Source organism: Cynoglossus semilaevis, chromosome 19, assembly GCF_000523025.1.
Source record: "Cynoglossus semilaevis isolate Cse_v1.0 chromosome 19, Cse_v1.0, whole genome shotgun sequence".
Taxonomy (NCBI): domain Eukaryota; kingdom Metazoa; phylum Chordata; class Actinopteri; order Pleuronectiformes; family Cynoglossidae; genus Cynoglossus; species Cynoglossus semilaevis.
This window is the reverse complement of record NC_024325.1, coordinates 2,908,653-2,929,091: the sequence shown is the minus strand read 5'-3', so window position 1 is coordinate 2,929,091 and position 20,439 is coordinate 2,908,653. Positions and strand designations below refer to the sequence as shown.

Here is a 20,439-nt window from a genome sequence, read left to right as displayed (position 1 = left end):
CATATAATAAACCCAATGTTTATTTCAAGTACTGCAGTTTTAATAGGTAAAACATCTTGGTAGGTTTATCAGTTTATTAAAAAACACGAATATGAGAATCCAATGCAGGATATTAGGTTGGTCTTCTACAATAGAAGAAAAAGAAAAGAAATATCATGTGACTTCTAGCTGAGATATCTTAAGTCGTGGCTCTAAAATGGTGTTATTACAGTTGCAGTCTGAGACAGGTTCAAGGACGGCCTTTGTCAGCGTCTTGCAACCGAGCATAGTCGGAGATAAAATTCTAGTGGTGTCAGTAATTTAGGGTGACTATGTCTTATTGTGACAGCTGCTACGACGACAGAATGGACTCTGCGACACCAGTGCTAAACCCAAAGAAATGTACAGTTTCAGTTTCTTACCTGAATGGTTCCAGTAACTACAGGGGTGCAGATGGCACAGTGTGTCATGCTGTATATATTTTAGTATTATTAGATGATATACCTTGTATCTTACAGGTCCTTGAAGATTGCCTAAATTGCACACTCTTTAGAGGCTAATGAGACAGATATGACATTTTTACTGTTGTGCATTTAGTGCAGTACATCGCAAATAGTGGGGCGGAGCCCGTGGGGGGGGCGTGGGGATGTGTCGGGATCGGAGAGGGGGGCGTGATGGGTTTCCAATAGCATATATCACGCTGGACATTAGTGTACCACTGCTGTAATGTTTGGATGATGACAAGCCTCCAGTCACTAGGTGGCAGCAACTCATACAGTGGATTGTACAGATAGAAATATACATGTTATCAGGTTCTCAATAGTATTTCAATTTGCCCGGGGGGTATGACAGAAATTTAATTTCTGTCATACCGTTCTCAATAGTATTTCAATTTGTGGGGCAGGGTATGACTGTTTTAATGGAACCAAATGTTGAAATTTGTGATGTCACGGTAATTAGCGAGATCCTGTAGTATAACAAAAAGAACAAGAAGAAGAATGACTTCCTGTGTGTAGTTTTATATAATTCTACAAAATGACCACAGACTTAATTTGAGTGGGGATTTAAACCAATGCTACTAAGGTAACATGGCTCTTCTGGTGATGAAGGTTGAAGACCCCTGAACTGGAGGGAAGTTTCCAGGCTGTGGTTTACAGTGAATGATTGGCTGCAGGTGAGGCAGGCGAAGTGTTATCGAGGTGTTGAATTACACAACGCACACCAATCTACAGAACACAAAGAGGGAAAACAAGTGAAGTGCACGAAAGTGAAGTTTCGATTGTTTATTTTTACAACAGAACAGCTGTGTGAGAGTGTGTGTGTTTGTGTGTGTGTCTCTGTGTCTCTGCTGCGGCCTAATGATCCTCTGACTTTGTGTGCTGTTAGCTCTCTCAACTCACAGAGACATTTACAGGCTCGGTGAAGACATCAAAGGATTTTAGTATTTGGGACATAATGCAGATAAAAAGCCCATCGGCTTTGGCTTTGATGTTTGTGTTTGTTTGGAGTTTTTTTATATGTAATTTAGTTTTAGATAACAAAATAGCAAAGATAAATCAGATTTTGTTGACAAAATGCAAGAATAATATTGTCATGTTTAGGAACATTCACTTATCTCACTAAACTTACGTTTTATGGTATTCTAATAGAAAACTAATTATTTATTAGTTATTTGTATTCATTTTATGTATGTGCATTTGTTGTTACATTTGTTTATTATTTTAAAATATACATACATACAAAAAATATACATGTTATCAGGTTCTCAATAGTAATTCAGTTTGTGGGGGTGGTGGTTAGGGGTGCACAGGGGGGCGTGAAAACGTCTCTGTCCCCAAGGTTCTGTACCCTACGTGTCATAATTACCCCAGGAAGACGAAGGTTACTCGTCCTGATTGGTATAATTTCATTAGATTGAATCACCGGAGTGAGTTTTGGTGCGCACCGCGGAGATCGTTGTGATTTGATGAAGATGTACGTTTACTCACAATTAAATCCAAGAATTGTTGAAAATAGAATCAATTTCTACACATTAGGACGACAAATCACTGCTTAATCTAACACACTTAGATCAGATTAGGGAGATTACGTCTCACCTTGACTGTGCTGGAGCAGCACCGAGAAGCAAACTGTCCTGTTTGCTCCAAATCAGGATAAATATGACGAAGAAGTTTGAGGATGTTCATAGTTTTTTTTTTTTTGTCCTTTTCTTTCTCACTCAGGTAGAGACTCATGGGAAGCCTGGCTGTTTGGGCTGTGGCGGTGGTCACTCTGCTGGGAACGTCAGGGTCCTGGCTGGCTGAAGGGCACAAAGGCAGCAAGCGTAACGGCATGGATAGAGGCGGAACGTCACATAACTCCTCCAAGAAACCACATTTCATGGTATGTATGGCCCCGAAACTCCTTTATCATGCTCTATCTTTTTGCTCCTGGTCTCTTTCTCTCTCTCACACACACGTACCTACCCATTTCCCACAGAGGCCATCACCTTCACTCTCCAGTGACAGAGAGAAACTCTTGCGGTGGAATAAATCGATCATATCAAACATAAATCAACCGTAAATCAAATCAGAGTAACAAAGAAAAATGGAGTGAGCCAAAACACGGTGTGTTTAATTCAAATCCTGTGAAAACGGCCAGGACTCCGTGTTGAAGATCTCACAGAGATAATGACTTTAACAGGAGCGCGCACGTTCTCCAGGTTCAGTTCTAGACGACAAACACCACGAGCGGTTCTTTACCAGCACAAACGAAGCCCTTTTTAAGAACTGACGTCTACATAACAGAAACACAAAGCGCTAACAGATTGTCAGGCAGACAGACACGTTCCACGTAGCCCCGCGGTCGTCCTAATTCTTTGTGAAATGAAGCGTGTACACCCCCCTGGTCTGTTCTAAGTCTGACTCACTCCGGGCTTTGCCAAGTTGGCAGTCGGCTAGGAAAATGTGAGACGCCTGTGGTTCTGTCCCCTGAGATGACTTCATGCAACAACAAAAAAAAAAAAAAAATCCAAGGCATTCCCTCTGGATCTGGATCAGAACTTATCCAAGCTGTCTGTTGATGCCAGAGTTTAAAGTTGACCCTGGAGTAATTTATGTTAATCCCTGGATATGTGGCAGCTCTGCCAGGTGCCTGTTTGTAGAGGTGATTGCAATCTTGTTTAAAAGAAAAAAAACAACCCTCTCTCCCCCCAGAGTTCTTTGTTCGACCAGTTAAGATAGCTACAGCGTGTACATGCAGTATCGTTGTCAGAGTTCTTTGTTCGACCAGTTAAGATAGTTACAGCGTGTACATGCAGTATCGCTGCCATATTCTCTGCTGAATAAAAACTAGTGGTCCCTCGTTTATCGCGGTAGCTAGGTTCCAAGGCCTGCCACGAGAACTGAATTTCCGCGAAGTTGTGACACTATATTTATGCTCAGTAAAATGATGATGAGGAAGGTGATGATGACTTTTACTGCGCAGCTGATGATTGAGGTGCCATTTCTTGCGGCACCTCTTCCACGGTTTCCGAAGGTGTATCCGTAGTAGTAGCAGGAACTGGCTCTTTTTTTGCGAGGCTGCAAAAACATTGTGATTCAGTACTTTATTTTTTTTTTTTCTGTTTTATAACTCGTGGAAATTTGTCCGGAACTCATGTTCATGTTCTTTTGTTGACTGTAGTCTGGATCAATAACCACTACAGAAAAACCACATTATGGTCTTGACTTGATTAAAGGCAGAGGTGAGCAGTTCAGCGACCTTAAAGGAGGGGATTGTTTGACAGAGAGTGAAGAAATAAAAGTTTTTTTTTAAAAGGGGAATAAAAAGCAACGAGGGTGAGAATAATGAATAGATAGCATTCTTTCTGTCCCGGTGATTACAGGTTGTTCTGGCAGCACGTCGGCCTGACTTCATTTACATTTTGATTATGAGCTCATGAAGCCTTTCCTTTTTTTTCTACATGGTTTTTACTACATTGTCGCCACCAGAGGGTTACTGCTGTTTTTTTTGTTTGTTTTTTTCCTGTGCTGCTATTTTATCGTTTGCTCTTAAAAGTGGAATAAAGCTCAGGTTGTACCACGGCGTACACAGTTGTTTGTACTGTAGACAGCAACAGAACATTACATTTTGGATTTGTGTGTCTACCTCCACTAATGTTAGACATTTCTATTTGAAACGAGACACTTCCTTAAGTTGCAGTATTTTGTAAATTGCTGCCACAGGAGCTGCTGCCGGTACAATGAAAGGTGGACACATTAAAGTAGCGTTGCTGAAAACTAAGGCTGGTCGTTGAGCGCCGAAGGAGGATCTTCATTTCAGTTGTTGCGATTAATGTTCACATAAAATGAACGGCGACTAAAATTAGACTCCCTTTAAAAACTTCACTTTAATTTGTCTCCCTACGTCATGCAGCTATCTTAGTTAGCATCTGAGCTGTCTACAGGGCACGACACAGTCTGTGACGTAATTCAAGCCAAAAATTTGACAAAGAAAATTAAATGCACTTTTTTGCCCGATGCGACTGAGGGATTTTAAAAAAGTGTGCAGCAATGTTTACCGTGTCACCTGCATCTTCGTGGAATTTCTTTGGCGTTCGCTCCGGTGCCACTTAAGTGTGATGTCACACTATTTACATTGCCGCTCTCACCATCTGGCCTGAACAGCTTAGACATCAGCCCCTGTGGTTTCCAATCCTACCGCGTCGAGTAAGACGAACAGAAGTAACAGGAAATGCAGCATATGTCGCCGCTCGCTCGCTCGTAGAGCTAAATCACATTCAGAACTCAAAATATGCAACATTCCAATGAAAATGTGAAGACGAGTTGGTGTGTTCCACAGACGTACACGGTGGGAAAATTAAGGAAGTAAGAAAGTGTGAAATTGGGCTGTGATAGTGAGGTCTAAAGAGAGGTGATACTGATGTCAGCTAACATACGGTTCACCTGAGGAAAAGTTTACGGCACTGATGTATCATAAAGCGCAACAAAACAAACATTTTAAACGTTAATGATGTAAAAATAAAGTTGTTTTGTTTTGACAAAATCCATTAACCAAATTTTTACATTCCAGTTTTTTTGAGTTATTTTCTACCCAAAATTAAGATTTCATCATTGCAGATAAGAACATCTCCAAGCATTCTTATTATGTATTTAAAAAAAAAGTTGTGTTGCCTGATTTTTTTGTGATATAATGAGTTAAAAAAAAAATCAGTCACTAATAACAAAGTCATATTTTAATGCTAGCACGTATCAAGCCTGATTTTGCCCCGGTGCCAGCAACATAAAGCTGTGTAAATCAGGAAACAATCAAACAATGAAACCGTAAAGTATGGATAGCACTAACAAGCAAAGATACACTATATATGGAAAAGGTGCTCATTTGTTTGCATTGACGTCAGATGTGAACTTATTTACAACCGCCTTACATCCAGACTGAAATTTTCCACTTGTTTGCCCGAGGACACGGCTGATGCGGAGAGAACTCCTTCCTGTTCTGTTGTTGTTTTGTTGGCTTTCAGTTTGGTATAAGAGACGGACAGGAATCAGTCCAGTGAAACAGGTGCCCTTTTATTGTGCACAATATGGCTTTATATAACCTGCAACTAAATAACCTAAGCACAATGTATTCTGGGTATTTCTCCTACCCATACCCAAACTTACTACAACATTGTTTTAACCCTTCCATCCCTTCGCATTTTGTACACACCCGTTGCGTCCTCGCAACGGGTTCGCATCCTGCTTTTAATCCTCTTCACCATCAACCCTGGTTTTAATCTTCGTTGGTCAGTTCTATTTTATGACGGGTTGTTTGTTTTTATTGTGTTTGGTCAGCACAGATGATCAGATATTTACTGTATATATTATTTATACAAACATCCTCAGTCCTGATGATAGAATAATAAACCAGAGACCCTCCAATCATGTACTCTCCTAGGATTACATATTACTCTATTTTTTCTAATGCTAGTATTACCCAGTGCTGTACAGAGTGTGATGATACAAAACAAAGCCAAAGACGATAACTCTGTATTTGGTCAATCTCAACTCACTTTTGGAAACGTAAGCCTGAGAGATTGCGATTATTTATATTTTGTAAGGCTGAATAAACAGCTGACTCGGATCAATTGAAGTAACTACAGTCGCCACCTGCCTTCTCTGTTATCTGAACTGCTGCCATCCTATTGAGAGGAAGCCAAAGTGCTGGCGCTGGTACAGGGGTTCACACACAAGCCTCTTGTGGTAATTAGTTAATACCCCAGGAGCCTTGAGTTTTCTCTGTGACGGCATCCAGACGGACTCCATAAAACAGATACTTGGAATTATGTGTTATTTTAGTAGGACATAATAAAGTGTACTTTCTTGTACTGACACACAGCAGCCAACAGGTTATAGTTCTGTGTTTCTCTGATATTAGGAGTGTGTCCAAAGTGAAGTTTGTTTATCAAAATACCACCTTGCCTTGTTCTGAGGAAAATATCTAATTACCGTATTTACCGGACTACAAGTATCTCCGGAAAAAAATGTGTTAGTTAGTAACCGTATTTACCGGACTACAAGTATCTCTGGAAAAAAATGTGTTAGTCGCTCCGAAGTAAAAGTCGCACCAGCCAGCTAGAGTGCCCTCTAGTGGCTAACAGTGTGAAAATAAAGAAGATGTAAATTTTCAGTCATACAGGAGTAGCAGATACTGGTACACAAGCCTAGAGTGCCCTCTAGCAAACCAAGCCAAAGGATGAAAAAAAGTGCGACTTATGGTCTAGAAAATATGATACGGTATAAAACCCTGTTTTGGTAAATAATATGTAAGTATAACATAATGTATATAACATAAGTATGTTTTAAAATAATGCCAAGCCTTTTACATCTTAGGCAGTAAGGCAGTAAAATAAGACATCTTTTTATAATCACTTCTACCTTTACACACTATATAAATTACCAGTTATATCGGGCCATGTATAAAAAGCTGTGATCCAACGGAGGTGTTGTTTATGACTCCGTCTCCATGGCTGGAGATGCATTTAAATTAATTAAATGTTCAGACGGCAGGTTGTGCCACTGAGCTTCACCGGAAGATGAACACACTCCACGTAATAATGCAGCAGGGAGCAAATTAGTCAGGCTGGGAATTTAAATGTACCCTGTATCCGAGCTCTGGTTTTTGCGTTGTAACAGTGTTCAGCGACACCAGCTTTCCTGTCGACACCTCATGTCTGGGGACGAAGTGAAAGATTCACAACGTTCTCCTTTCCACTGAGTAGCTTCTTCAGTGGCCTCAGCTGAGGTTTTTTCGTCTATTAATTACATTTTTTTGCTGCTGCATTTTGCCTTTGATGAAATGTGACCTGACCTGAGTTTTGAAAATCATCATCAGATACTCATCATATTTTCATCTGTTTAATATGACCTAGATTATATGAAAGGGTTGAATTTTTGCTGCTGACAGTATCGTTTTAAACGCCTGTCTCCAACCCATTTCTGTACCAGGGACCAGTCAGCCGGTATCAGCCGTTACTGTGGACCAGTAATACCGCGCCATTGTTAAAGGATCATTCAGACATTATTCTGTGACTATCACAGTATAAACAGTAAAGGACTATGACTTTTGAATGAAGTAAAAAAACTGGAGTACATTTTTTCAGTGTCCCTCCGCGGCCCGGTACCAAATGATCTACGGACTGGCACCGGTCCCCGAACCAGGGGTTGAGGACACCCTGGTTTAAAAAAACAAACAAAAATGTGTCACATTGGGGCAAAAAAATGTGGAAAGTTTGGGGAACTTTGGTTTGTGGTGTGAATGTAGCCACAGTGCTGCCCCACGGGTTACGGTTTACTGTACGGAATATCTGAGAGTGAATGAATATTTTGAATTCAGTCGTCATGTAGTTTTCTGTGTTTGTGAAAATTTGTGATAAAAATCAGGTTACCTTACCGTCTTTGCCCACGTTTCCTTATAACCAAATGTATAACTTTGTCTTCGGCTTGGCCTATAGAACCTAAACAAGCATCTGTGCTGGGTCACGGCATTAATATGTGTGTGTGTGCGTGTGTGTGACTCCCTGCTACCTGCAGTGTAACACAAATAAGGGCAGTAGCAGCTAATAATTCCTTGATGCTATACCACGATTTTGAGCCTACTGTACTTCAGATCCTTCTCCGTTTCATCCCTCCCATCGCTGGTCTGGACTCCATCCAAACTCTGATACTGTAAATGCCTCTACAGATGCATGCTGATTTGTTAGTGGGAGGTTCTATGTCTCTCTCCTTTACTCCATGCCTTGCTTCTTAGCCCTGCATCCTGCCTGCTGCTTGCCCTTTCACTTGAAGGTTTATCATATACCAGCCATTTAAATTCACCGCAGCCTTTGAGTTTGTTTTTTTCCATACTTTCCATCTTCCAGCTACATATTTATCTATACATATATTTTAAACAACACCACGTGGTGTTTTCTTGTCAGCCATAATGGAGGGATTTTTTTTTCTGGCAATGAGGCGGTCATTGCACAAAAGATGCATATACTATGTGTTTTTTACCCCGACCATTTTTTATTTACCTTTCTCTAAATATAAACACCACTCCGTTTTGCTAGATTCAATTAATTTATTTCGCATTTTTTAATCAGTAAATTTTTTGTGATGGCACTTTATAAAACAAATACACAACATGATTTGTGTTCAACTGGCTAACCCTGGTATTTTTTTAAATATTATTCTTTAGCATAAAGATAAAAGTCACCCTGAATATTCCTGGTGGGAAAAAAAGGAATAAAATTTAAGGTAGTCAGAGTTTGTAATATATGTCTTTCAAATTTGGTTGTCACCTTTAAAATGAGTGAGTCCCCGTAAAATAAGTTTGACTAACGTTTGCTCTAATCCGCTGATCAAAGAGCGCAGACGATGGAAGGCACCGACAGGTGCATTTAATTATATCCCACCCTCACAACACGAGTGCATCTGCGATTAAGATGGACAGCTGACGGAGAGGGAGAAGGATGAGAGAGGAGAGAGGCGACGACAGGAGACACTGAATCTGCCGCAGCTCTCGGTCTCCTGGGAAGCTGGGCGGGTCCCGCAGACACACGTGTTTTATCACCGAGCCTCATTACTGGTGACATATACACTGAGGGACGAGAATGCAAAATGTCACAACACTTCAATTGCTGCCATGTTTTGCCTTTTCCAGGAGCGGTGTTGTATTAGAAAGACCTTCTTTTGTTCTATTTTTAAATGCCTTGTCGATCCTTCCTTGTTGTTTTGTTTTTTTTCAACGAGCCCCAGTGCTCAGTAGCTAACGAGCTAACATGCACATAATTGTCACTGCGACCCGTGCAAAATAACAGTGGTCTCACATTAGCAGAACAAAACAGAATCAACAGTGGTATTCATGTGATGCCTTTTTGTCTGCGTTGGCACGAGGACAACAGGAGGATGTACAAACACATTTTTGTTTTTAGACAAAAAGCACAACAACAAAACGTTCTATGAAGGGCAGACTTTTTATTTTTTTTCAATTCCTGAAGATATTCACATATTTTGGGTTTCAAAAACCACAAAAAAAAACTTCTGTTGTCTGAATAAAAAAAGAACAACATCTGGGCGGAGATTTCACGTGACAACATGCTATTGGTTTAAGATAATCTCTGTGCAATCTTAATAATTTACAGATAAAACTAAAAACACGTGTTTTATTATTATGTTATCGTCTGATGACGATCAGATGATGAAAAATATTTAAGATTTTAAGATTCTTCCACACAATAAAGATGTGTAAAAACATTTTAAATACAATTTTAAAAATTGATAGCTGACATTTTATTAATAAACACCATTTATTTATACATGTGGATAATATGTGTTCTGGTGTTTTAAGCTGGATTAAACAAGGTGCCTTCATATTGGGTTTTGGTGAATCGGAGGTTTGTAAACCCAGTTGGGATGTAGGCAGGGGTGTGGGGCCAAGGATGTTTAGGAACTGTTGTCTTAGCATGTCATATCCTGTAGCAACAACAGCTAATTCTATGAGTTTTGTGAGACCGCGCTGTATCTGCATCGTAGCACAGTGTATACTCTACCCATAGTATAAAAGTACAAAGGTCGAGTACTTACACAAGAGTTGTCACTTGTGGTATCTGTGGTTTGACACTGGTTGGAAAAATCGCATCCTGTCGGATAATGGTTTTCCAATTGTGTGGCTGAATTGACTGTGGGTTCTGCCTCGGTGAAAGGTTCTCTTGTTTCCTCCGCCGTCACCCACCGTATATTCTCTCCCTCTCAATCCATCTTGCTTCTTTTCATTCTCTTTCCATCTCTTCACCTTTGATTCCTGCCGTTGTTGTCTCTGTCCGCCAGCGCAGAAAAGAGGAAATGACACGCTAACGAATGGCCCCGCGGAAAAAGCTGCAGAAAAGGCTTTTTTTCTTTTTTTTCTTTCAGTCTCACTCCTCCAAGCCTGTAATAACCACTTTTGTGTGTGCTCTCTGTTTGCAGGAGAAGGAGGAAGCAGACGGGAACATCGATCAATGTGAGTACACTTACTGTGTTCAAAACAAACAGCATTTTTCAGAATATGCCATGTTGTGCTCCATGACACTCGACTCCATGACGGTGTTGTACACTTTGGCTTTCTGATCACTGGGAAAATATCGCCGGAAGGTAATTCAAATATGGATGACTCCTGTAAAATTGATCTGGCGGCCTGTGGTGAGGGTGACCTGGGCGACGCCGTAAATTACACCCTCTAAACGACCACTTGTACTAAAATGGCTTTTCCTTACTCCATTATTGTGGGGGAAAAGAAATGCCAGTGAGTGGACTGTTTTGTTGCCTCTCCAGTCATTTGCATCGACTTCTACCATGGACAAAAAACTACTTCAATTTAGTGAAACTAATTATTGTTCTGTGTGTGATTTACTTATCTCGGTCCAAAGGGAAAACAAAGAAAGTCTCTGACATCACGTATTTCAAACTGGGCAAAATATTTGATCTGGAAAACAATTATTCTGCTGTTAAATAGAGTCAGTCCTGTGTCAATTGCGATGACAGAAGAAGAGAGTTGTTGTTTTGTTTGGTCGCTGGCGCCTTCTCCACAGTTCTGCTGTGATGACAGTTGACGCTGCTTGATTAGGACGAGACATTTTCTTTACTGACCATTACCAGATAAAGGTTCGTCTACAAACAGAATTGTATCTGCAAGGTTAAATACTCATGTTTGTTCAAAAGGCGTGCTTTTGATTAAGTAACTTCGACCAAAGCTACAAGAAACAAAGTTGTACTGTTTTGATTATATGGTGATTCACCAACTGAGGACTTAGGTCGTTAGGTTGACTTATTGACTTGTCATATTAAAAATAAGATATGACCAGTATTTATTTTCCTGGGCAAGATCGAATCCCAGTTAGGGCGGTTGGTACCTTCCAGTGAACTCACCACCTGCAGGAAGGTTCAGGGGGGTTGGTACGGTGCAGTGACAGTAACGGATAAGCGGATGAAAATTGATGGATGGATTTATTTTCTGTACGTTGAGGAGCAAGTATCCTTTCGGTAATGTTTGGTTGGTTAGGCTGTGTGTCCCGGTGTAGACTTACTGTAGCCGTTTACCATTTCCTCAGCTCTGGCTGTCTTGTGTGTCTTTGCTTCACCTGGGTCTGTTTTCTCATGGATCGATGCTCTGCCGCAGCTCTCAGTTTAGCTTAACAGGTCGTGATTCTCTGTGTCATCTGTAGCTGCAGGAGCTCACTCCCATTTTTTATTTATTTTTTTTTTTTGTCATGAGCCACAGAGTAAACAAAACCCTGCGGTCATAATTTTTACAAACCAAAAAATAATCTTACAAAAACACAAGTCCAACTTGTTCATCTTACAAATAGTAAAAGAATACTTTTTCATTCTAGCTGTTTGAGATGAAAATGTTGAAAGAATGTTCCCCGACCTGCTGCAGTGACTGAGTTTGAACGTGTTTTGTTGAATGAATGTTTGCCTAAATACTAAAAAAAAAAACCCACCACTCACAACTCTACATACCCACAACCCCCAGCTCAGTAACTCCGCAAATAAAAATTAAAATGATTAAGATATCGACGCTCCAGTGTTAAAGGCACTTCCAATAAAATCTCATTTGACCTCACCGCCCCGTTCTGTCTGCCAGAAATGATCAAATCCTTCAGGTAGGATGGCAAATGCACGGGTTTGCTTTCATGGCTTTGAAAACAAACATTCAAAGTTCAAATCACATTCTAAAATTAACTGCAAGCCAGTGAAGAGGAAATAAAACAGCAGCGATGCGTTCATATCCGCGAGCGTCAGTCAGTCTATTTTGGAGCTGATCTTGAAATAGTGCGAAAGGCTCTTTCAAGACTGCGGCGTTTCAGGAATGGCCTAACTAACTTTGACCACGATAAATACTGTAGATCGGTGCTTCTCAAAGTGCAGGGCGGGCCCCACTGGTGGCCAATGGAGACATGACAGGTGGGGCCTAACAAACGGGATGACATTTTCATGGTTCAAGTGATGATGGCACAACTTTATTTTTATTTTCTCTTTTGGAACTTTGTGTTGTTTGATGTGATTGATTATAAAATCTGACCGAACTTGGTATCAGTTTAATTCATTTTTGAGATGTTTGTTGGGGTAACGGAGGCAGACACGGCTTGAAAATTCCCACTTGTTCAAACGGAAGATTTGTTTTTAGATTTTTTCTTATATTCTTTTTGTCTCGTAAAGATAATGAGAGGTGAACCTTTTTTCGTATAGCACATTTTTTCCCTGCTTTGTCTTTGTCCTTTGCTTTACCACCAAGTCATCCTAGCTACTTTTTCCCCATCCCTATTTTTATTCTCTTTTCACTCATCCTCTACCTTTGTGAGAAAGAAAAACACCTTTTATTGTGCCGTCTACACTCCTCACATTGAGGCGATGACATAAATCAAATTGGCCCAGTTTTACCTCTGGAACGCAGATGCTGTTGGTAAGAGAAAAAAAAAAGTGCTCTACTGCAAACATTGCATATGAAGGTTTTTAAGTTGGCTCAGACAGAAATCCCCATTTAATTACCCTTTACTGGTCGCTGATGCTGAAACCACTCCTTTTCAAAGTCTCTCGCTGTGGAAATGTGCAACGGTTTCTCTCGGCGCTCTCCTTTTCACGGAGCGATTTTGTGGGATCTTATGGAAAAATTGAATATTACCCATTTATCCTCCCTGCGAATTGTATTAATTTGGCTGCCGATGCTTAATTTATGAACCTTTGCAAAGGCCTAATCAGAGTTTGTTACCATTGCAAATTAAACAATGGGAAGAGCTATAGCAAGTTAAGCTGTCCTGGTTCATTTAGATTGTAATTGGGTGGGAACTGGAAGGGACAAGGTTGACAGAGAGGCTCCCTAATAGGCGGCAAATGAGGAGGGAGGAAGTCAGGAGGAAGAGGGGGGGGGGACGGAGACAGAAGAATGGGGAAACCAGCAAAAGTATATATAATATACGTTATACTGTAGCATTTCTGTTTGTCTTGTTTTTTGTTTTTTGTATACGTTATACTGTAGCATTTCTGTTTATCTTGTTTTTTGTTTTTTTGTGGAATGATAAATAAGTGAATACTTTACACTTTTGCTGCTGATGTTGTTTCACCTCGCCTCGACACTGCAGTCCATACAACAGCTGCTGTAGCTTAATTTAACACAAATGTGGAGAAAAGAATCCCATTAGGTTGATTTTGGCAATTAAATAATGGTGGTTACAATTATTTAGTCGTGTGTTTTGAACGTTGTAGAGGTATTTTTTCATATATATATCTAATATACGATGACCAGTTTGTTTATGCTGCATAATGCAACATTACTTTGAGTTTTTTATTCCTGTTTGATGCCTATGAAATCCAGAATCCAATCTAGATCTGGAACCTTGACTTATAACCATACTCATAAAAAATGTTTTGTTTTTTTTACTGTTGTTAGTGAAGTTAAGTTATATACTGCAGTATTGTCTTGTTGGATCGCTTGTTAATCCGACTGATGACAACACTTATTTAATGTGGTTCCATTAATGTCCTTGGGGTATATGTATATATATATATATATATATATATATGTATATATATATATGTATATATACATATATATATAATATGCTACATTACGTGACATGCGTTGAGAAAAACAAAATAGCATTAGTGAGATTGATATCCTATCGTGCTAATGAATGAACCTAGTCCATGTACGTTATGAGATTCTTTTGGAATTATTGATCGTACAGTGCAAAATTATCGCACAAATATGATGAATATGGTGCATCGGGCAACACTGTACTAGCATTATCTTTGCCTTGTGTGAAGTCACACGCGTGTCATTTGTCAACATAAAAGGAACGTGTCGCGAATGCCTTTGATCTTAGCTTAATGAAGAGCCAACGTCTTCGCCTTTGTGTTACTGTGAAAAACAACTGACCATAAGAACATTGTCAAAAAAGAGATTAAAAAGACTGAAGGAAAGAGAACATAAGACAAAAGCATTAAATAAAACGAATCACACAATAGGGAAAGTGTTAGTTTTAGTTGAAAAGAAGAAAAAAGTTAAAATTAAAACATTTCGTTCATTCTCTGGGGCATTTTTCCCTGGCCACGATGCAGATGTTTGTCAAGACCCTAACTGGCAAGACCATCACCCTGGAGGTCGAGCCCAGCGACACAATAGAGAACGTGAAATCCAAGATCCAGGACAAGGAGGGCATTCCTCCAGACCAGCAGAGACTCATATTTGCAGGCAAACAGCTGGAGGATGGCCGCACTCTCTCTGACTATAACATCCAGAAGGAGTCCACCCTCCATCTTGTTTTACGCCTCAGAGGAGGACTGGAGGTCTTGTGAAGAACCTGACACTTAAAAAAGCTCATCGCTCTAAACTGAACCAAAATACTGCGGCCTAAATAGGTTAAGGAGAGCATCTCTGTAGATCAGCATCCCATCCTTGCTGGTAAGCAGCTGGAGGATGGTTACGCACTAGACCACACAACTTTCCCCCCGTTATGAGCAAGCCCAACCGCTATTCTTGACCTGTTGACTGATGATGGAGTAGTTTATAAATATATTATACCTGGACTTGGGAGAGAAAAGTAAAGTAGATTTGGTTCCAGATTAAACAGAATACATCACTAAAACCCTCAGTGATGCTGAACCTCCGTTGGAGTTTAAAGCGCTGCGAGAGACTTTATTATACGTGGTTGAACGATGGACTAGATCAGGAACCAGCCCTGAACATTTCTAAAGTTGCCCTTGAAAAACATTTGCAAAGGCCAATAAGGGAATGTCTTCCCATCCTACCAACCAGTCGAGCAGCCTTTCTTCCAGCAAGTGGAGGTGAAGAATGTTAAATGCAGAAATGCATTTGAGGGAGTGAAGTGTTATAACATTTTAGAGAGCACTGCTTATTCGAAAGACTCAATCAATAAGTAATTCATGATAGAAAAGTGATACATCACTTCACATTCCAGCTCCTGTTGAGCCACGGGTCAATGAAAATAGATTGACACAAAAAGAAACCACTTACTGTATTATTGTGAATGTAACAAAAAAAGGGTGTTAACAGCTATTTGACTCGTGTGTACCTGCAAAATCAGTGTAAAATACTATAAAAAAGTGGAATAAGTAAAACAGATATAAATAAATTCAAAATTATCCATAAAGTTCTTTTAATTTGAACTGATTTGATTATGCAACATTAATGACGCCACCTGCGGTTTGTAGCTGTAACTGCCTCTTGTGTTCTTTTTTTAAACCTTAGCTAGTAATTCATTAGCAGTTGATGTTCATAATTAGAGTACTTCTGGACTACTTCCCTTTGTATTTTCTTCTTGGTAGACGTTCATCTGGACTACTTCCCTTTGTATTTTCTTCTTCTTCTTGCTTGGTAGACGTTCATCCTCCTATCATACACCCCTCTGCTCTCTCTTCTTTGCGTAATTTAAAATGGAAAAAGCTCCATTAACAACTGTTAACCCTACGTTGACATCGGTATCTTCTGCAGCTCTGCACGTCAGCCAGAACTATATTTTTCAGGCATCCTCCGTTCATTTAGCCATGATACATTATTTTATGGGGATACTCAGCAAGGTTTGATGTCACGCTCGTGTCATCAAAGCATCAAAGGCATAAAGCGTATAGTGCTTTGATCTTGACGAGGCAACACCGCTGAAGAACAAACTGAAAAGTCAACCATTTGGAAATTTTCCAACCTATGAAGAGAAAAGCAGACATAAAACCCTGTTTGCTAATCCTTCTGAATCAGGAGAACACTTTGCTTTGTCAAGATGCAGATGTTTGTGAAAACCCTGACTGGCAAAACCATCACCCTGGAGGTTGAGCCCAGTGACACGATAGAGAATATAAAGTCCAAGATCCAGGACAAGGAGGGAATCCCACCAGACCAGCAGAGACTCATCTTTGCTGGTAAGCAGTTGGAAGATGGCCGCACTCTGTCCGACTACAACATCCAGAAGGAGTCCACTTTACATCTCGTGCTCCGTCTGAGAGGAGGAATGCAGGTGTTTGTGAAAACCCTGACTGGCAAGACCATCACCTTGGAAGTTGAACCCAGCGACACCATTGAGAACGTGAAAGCCAAGATCCAGGACAAAGAGGGCATCCCACCAGACCAGCAGCGTCTCATCTTTGCTGGAAAGCAGCTGGAGGATGGTCGCACTCTCTCTGACTACAACATCCAGAAGGAGTCCACTCTACATCTTGTGCTTCGCCTTCGGGGAGGAATACGGGATTTGGTACAGACTTCCGGTACATACTTAGACTGGTAAGACTGTCGCCCTGGAGTTGCTGCCCAGTATGACTATAGAGAATCTCAGGGCCAGATCTTATGGGAGAATAAGATAACATTCCACCAGGCCGACTGTGTCTCTTTTTTTTTTTTGCTGGTTGACACCCAGATGATTGTCCCAACCTCCCTGACCTCTAGAATGAGCTCAGCTTTTGCATCTGAGAAGGCGAAACTATGCCCGTGATCAGAAAGACAATCTTTTAAGAAAGAAAAAAACAAACAGCTGTTAAAGGGTTAAACTCGCATTAGAGAGGTAAAATAACGTTGATTCACAAGAATCTAAAAAAGGTGAAAAGACAGAAGTGATGCCACATTACGGATGCTGTCTGTCAGGTAATTTACTACTGAATGACCATCCAACTGACACACGTGTCTGGTGCTCACAACTCATACAAATGTTGAAGTCAACTCAAAAAAAAAAAAGAGAGGGATAAAAGAATATATTTATAGGTATTCGAGCAAATAGAGGTAAGGATCAAATCAGATGTTCTCGAGCACAAAGACACGATATATGGGGGGAAGTCGGCACAGTTCTTTTTTTAAAGAAACGGTGTGAAGATCACAGATACATTTGATTAAGCAGGTGCCGCGAGCACCGGGGGAGATAGAAGACATCGCAACGGAAGATGAAAAAGATGAAGTAGTAATTGTGCAAAGTTACAAATGCTAACCACAAATAAGTATGTAAATCATAAATGTAAGTATAACAATAAACAGATTTGATTGACAAAGACAAGGGGAGCTATTGTTTGCAAGATTTAACCGACAGATGTAGTGATAAAAATGCAGGTCTGGGACACGGAACAATACGCATTTAATAATTCAATGTTTATTCACAAAATCCGGATATAAATATTTGATTGTACTTGATGATATTCAGAAGCGTTTTGCTCAGATGTTCTATCCTGTTTTCATTCTTTGTGTACCGAAGGAATACAATACGGCTGTATAATAGAAATGTTCCGCTGTGTGTACAATGTAAATACAGCATTTCTAAAGCCAATCTCCCTTTATCTTTCTTTTTGCACCATGGCAACTTCTTCATACACCATTGAAAAGTCGACATATATATATAGTAGGCGTCTTACTAGTGTGGAAATTCAGCAAAGAATATGTGTGGGTCTGACTAACCTGCATGGAGAGGAGAACCAGATCATTGTGGGTCTGACTAACCTGCATGGAGAGAAGAATCAGATCATGTAAAGTTCATGGTAAAGTTCAATACTATTAGTATTGCAGTAGTCACTAGCCTGAGTGGATTATTGAGATAGAACAGTCAACTGTCGAGTAGCTACATGAAAGGAAGGTACTTTTATCACTTTGATCTCTATATAGAGTGATGGCACATCTCAATGGAGACACAAACTGTCCCAAAGAAGAAGAAAAAACTTGAGGAGCTTGATGAGGATAAAGAAAAAAAAAGGAAGTCTAAAATAACCAAAATAACCGTCAACGTACAAGCAGCATCAGAAAAAAATAGTTTGCTGTTTGAGAAGCACTTTGTCTTGTAAAGATGCAGATGTTTGTTAAGACCCTGACCGGGAAGACCATAACATTGGAGGTTGAGCCAAGTGACAGTTTCAAGAATGTAAAATCTAAAATCCAGGACAAGGAGGGAATCTCTCCAGATCAGCAGCGTCTCATTTTTGCTGCTAAGCAACTGGAAGATGATCGAACCCTGTGTGACTACAACATCCAGAAAGAGTCCACGCTTCATCTCGTCCTACGCGTACGGGGGGGTATGCAGATCTTCGTGAAGACGCTAACTGGCAAAACAATCACCCTGGAGGTGGAACCAAGTGATACCATAGAGAACATTAAGGCCAAAATCCAGGATAAAGAAGGGATCCCCCCAGACCAGCAGCGTCTCATCTTTGCTGGTAAGCAGTTGGAAGGTGGTCGCACCCTCTCTGACTACAACATCCAGAAGGAGTCCACCCTCCACCTTGTGCTACGATTGAGAGGGGGGATGCAGATCTTTGTCAAAACCCTGACTGGCAAGACTATCACTCTGGAGGCGGAGCCTAGTGACACAATTGAAAATATCAAAGCTAAAATCCAGGATAAAGAAGGCATTCCTCCAGACCAGCAGCGTCTCATCTTTGCTGGCAAACAGCTAGAGGATGGTCGCACTCTCTCCGACTACAACATCCAGAAGGAGTCCACTCTACATCTCGTTCTGCGTCTGAGGGGTGGAACCTCTGCCTTTGGTCCTAAAGACGTATCCCTGTATGAACTGAAGACCTTTGACCTTTCAGGAGAGCCATCTGCTTCATCCCCAAAACATACACATTTCAGTCATCTGACTTGCATACCCTACAGAGAAAAAATATGATGGTTAAAAACAGATGTGTGTTTTAAAACCTTTTTTTATTTTTACTTGGAAAAGAGAGATTGCTTCCTTTATTTTTGGAAGAATACTCATTTTAATAACTGCTTTAAATTTAAAAGTAAGCAATGTTGTAGCATTGAGCCTAGCAACATTCAGTGAAATAATAAACATGCTTATTGCAGCTTATTCTTAATGTTTTTATTTGTTATGCAAAACAAAAGAACATACGTCAAAAAGAGCAGGGTTCTGAGAATAGCGCTTTGAGGAACACCACAGAGCAAGTTTCCTTTTTAATTGGTGCTTTTGGAGGTCATTTAAAAAGTGTTTGTAATAGAAAAAGAGGCACAAACAACAGAAATGAACACATAATTTAAAAATAAGTTAATTATTATATAAACTTTTTTTGTTTAAATTATACTTTTGTAAAGATAGCTCAAACTCCAAAGCTCTTTCTTTTTAAAATATATTTTTGTCCTGATTGCTAAAAATAAAACATTGCGTACGTATTCAAGAACGTGATTTCGCTCAGTTGTTGAGCCGTTGAGCTTGACCGCTGAAAAGTTCATCACGTCACAGAGGACTTAATCAAAACAGTGAAATGAAAAAGGCTTTGCTACAAACCTAATATCGTAATATCCTCAAAGTGAAATCCAAACCCTGCGTTTAACAACCGACGGCATCGTGAACCACCTTCTTATCACAATCTTATTGTCTTTCTCATTTCATTTGGATGCAAATTAAGTTCTGTGGATAACCCTTTTATCAAAAGGTCTTAAAGTTAAAGACACAGAGATATTCCTTCAGTTCAGCAGACCCATGGAAACCAATAAAAGGGTTTAAAAGGCACAGGGACTACTAAGACGAACTGAGTGGTAGTCCTGACGACACCTTGGTGTAAACAGACCAAGCTTTTGTCACCGGACTTGTTTTTATGGGTCATTCTCAGTCTTATTAGACACTTTAATCAACTATATTAAACTTCTGGCTTAAATGCTGTTTGTTGTTCTCTTACTTGTATGTTTTGTGTTTATTGAACAAATATGTGCTTCATTTACAAGTGCTTCAATATTGTCTAGAATTGTCAGGTTTCTCTAAATTTGGCAGCTGTGATCGACATTACTACGACTTGAAAACCTTTTTTGTACCAGGGACTGGTCAGCTGTTATTACTGTGGACCAGAAATACCTCAATGTGCCTAATACCTAGGGTCAGTAATTGTTTTTTTTATTCTGTTAGTGATACAGTTTGAATGACATGTTGCTTTGAAACATTGACAGATTATCTTTAAATTTAAAAAGTAAATAGATAGGACTGGATTCTTTTTAAGTGGTGCT

At 40.0% G+C, this 20,439-nt stretch overlaps 2 protein-coding genes and 1 long non-coding RNA gene across 5 annotated transcripts in view; 2 read left to right on the top strand and 1 right to left on the bottom strand.

Annotated features, from left to right (window-relative positions):
• The window catches only part of fstl4 (follistatin-like 4), a 157,418-nt gene that overhangs the window by 22,163 nt on the left and 114,816 nt on the right, over window positions 1–20,439 (top strand). For all 3 annotated transcript variants that reach the window (XR_003052833.1, XM_025065435.1, XM_025065434.1), the window contains 2 exons: window positions 2,202–2,361; window positions 10,446–10,479. Coding sequence is in view for 2 of the 3 variants with exons in the window: in XM_025065435.1 (XP_024921203.1) it covers window positions 2,212–2,361; window positions 10,446–10,479 (184 nt within the window). In the remaining variant the exon portion in view is untranslated. The remainder of the gene's footprint in view (window positions 1–2,201; window positions 2,362–10,445; window positions 10,480–20,439) is intronic.
• Window positions 14,279–19,298, top strand: LOC103394857 (polyubiquitin). The gene is given in 5 exon segments (XM_017041641.2): window positions 14,279–14,804; window positions 16,259–16,744; window positions 16,746–16,823; window positions 16,825–16,921; window positions 18,270–19,298. Coding segments are annotated over 5 exon segments (1,734 nt in total). The 5' UTR covers window positions 14,279–14,570; the 3' UTR covers window positions 19,109–19,298.
• Window positions 16,855–18,279, bottom strand: LOC107990061 (uncharacterized). Its single transcript, XR_001761608.2, has 2 exons — window positions 17,947–18,279; window positions 16,855–17,904 (listed from the first exon to the last, which is right to left on the bottom strand). It is a non-coding gene; the product is annotated as an uncharacterized LOC107990061 (long non-coding RNA).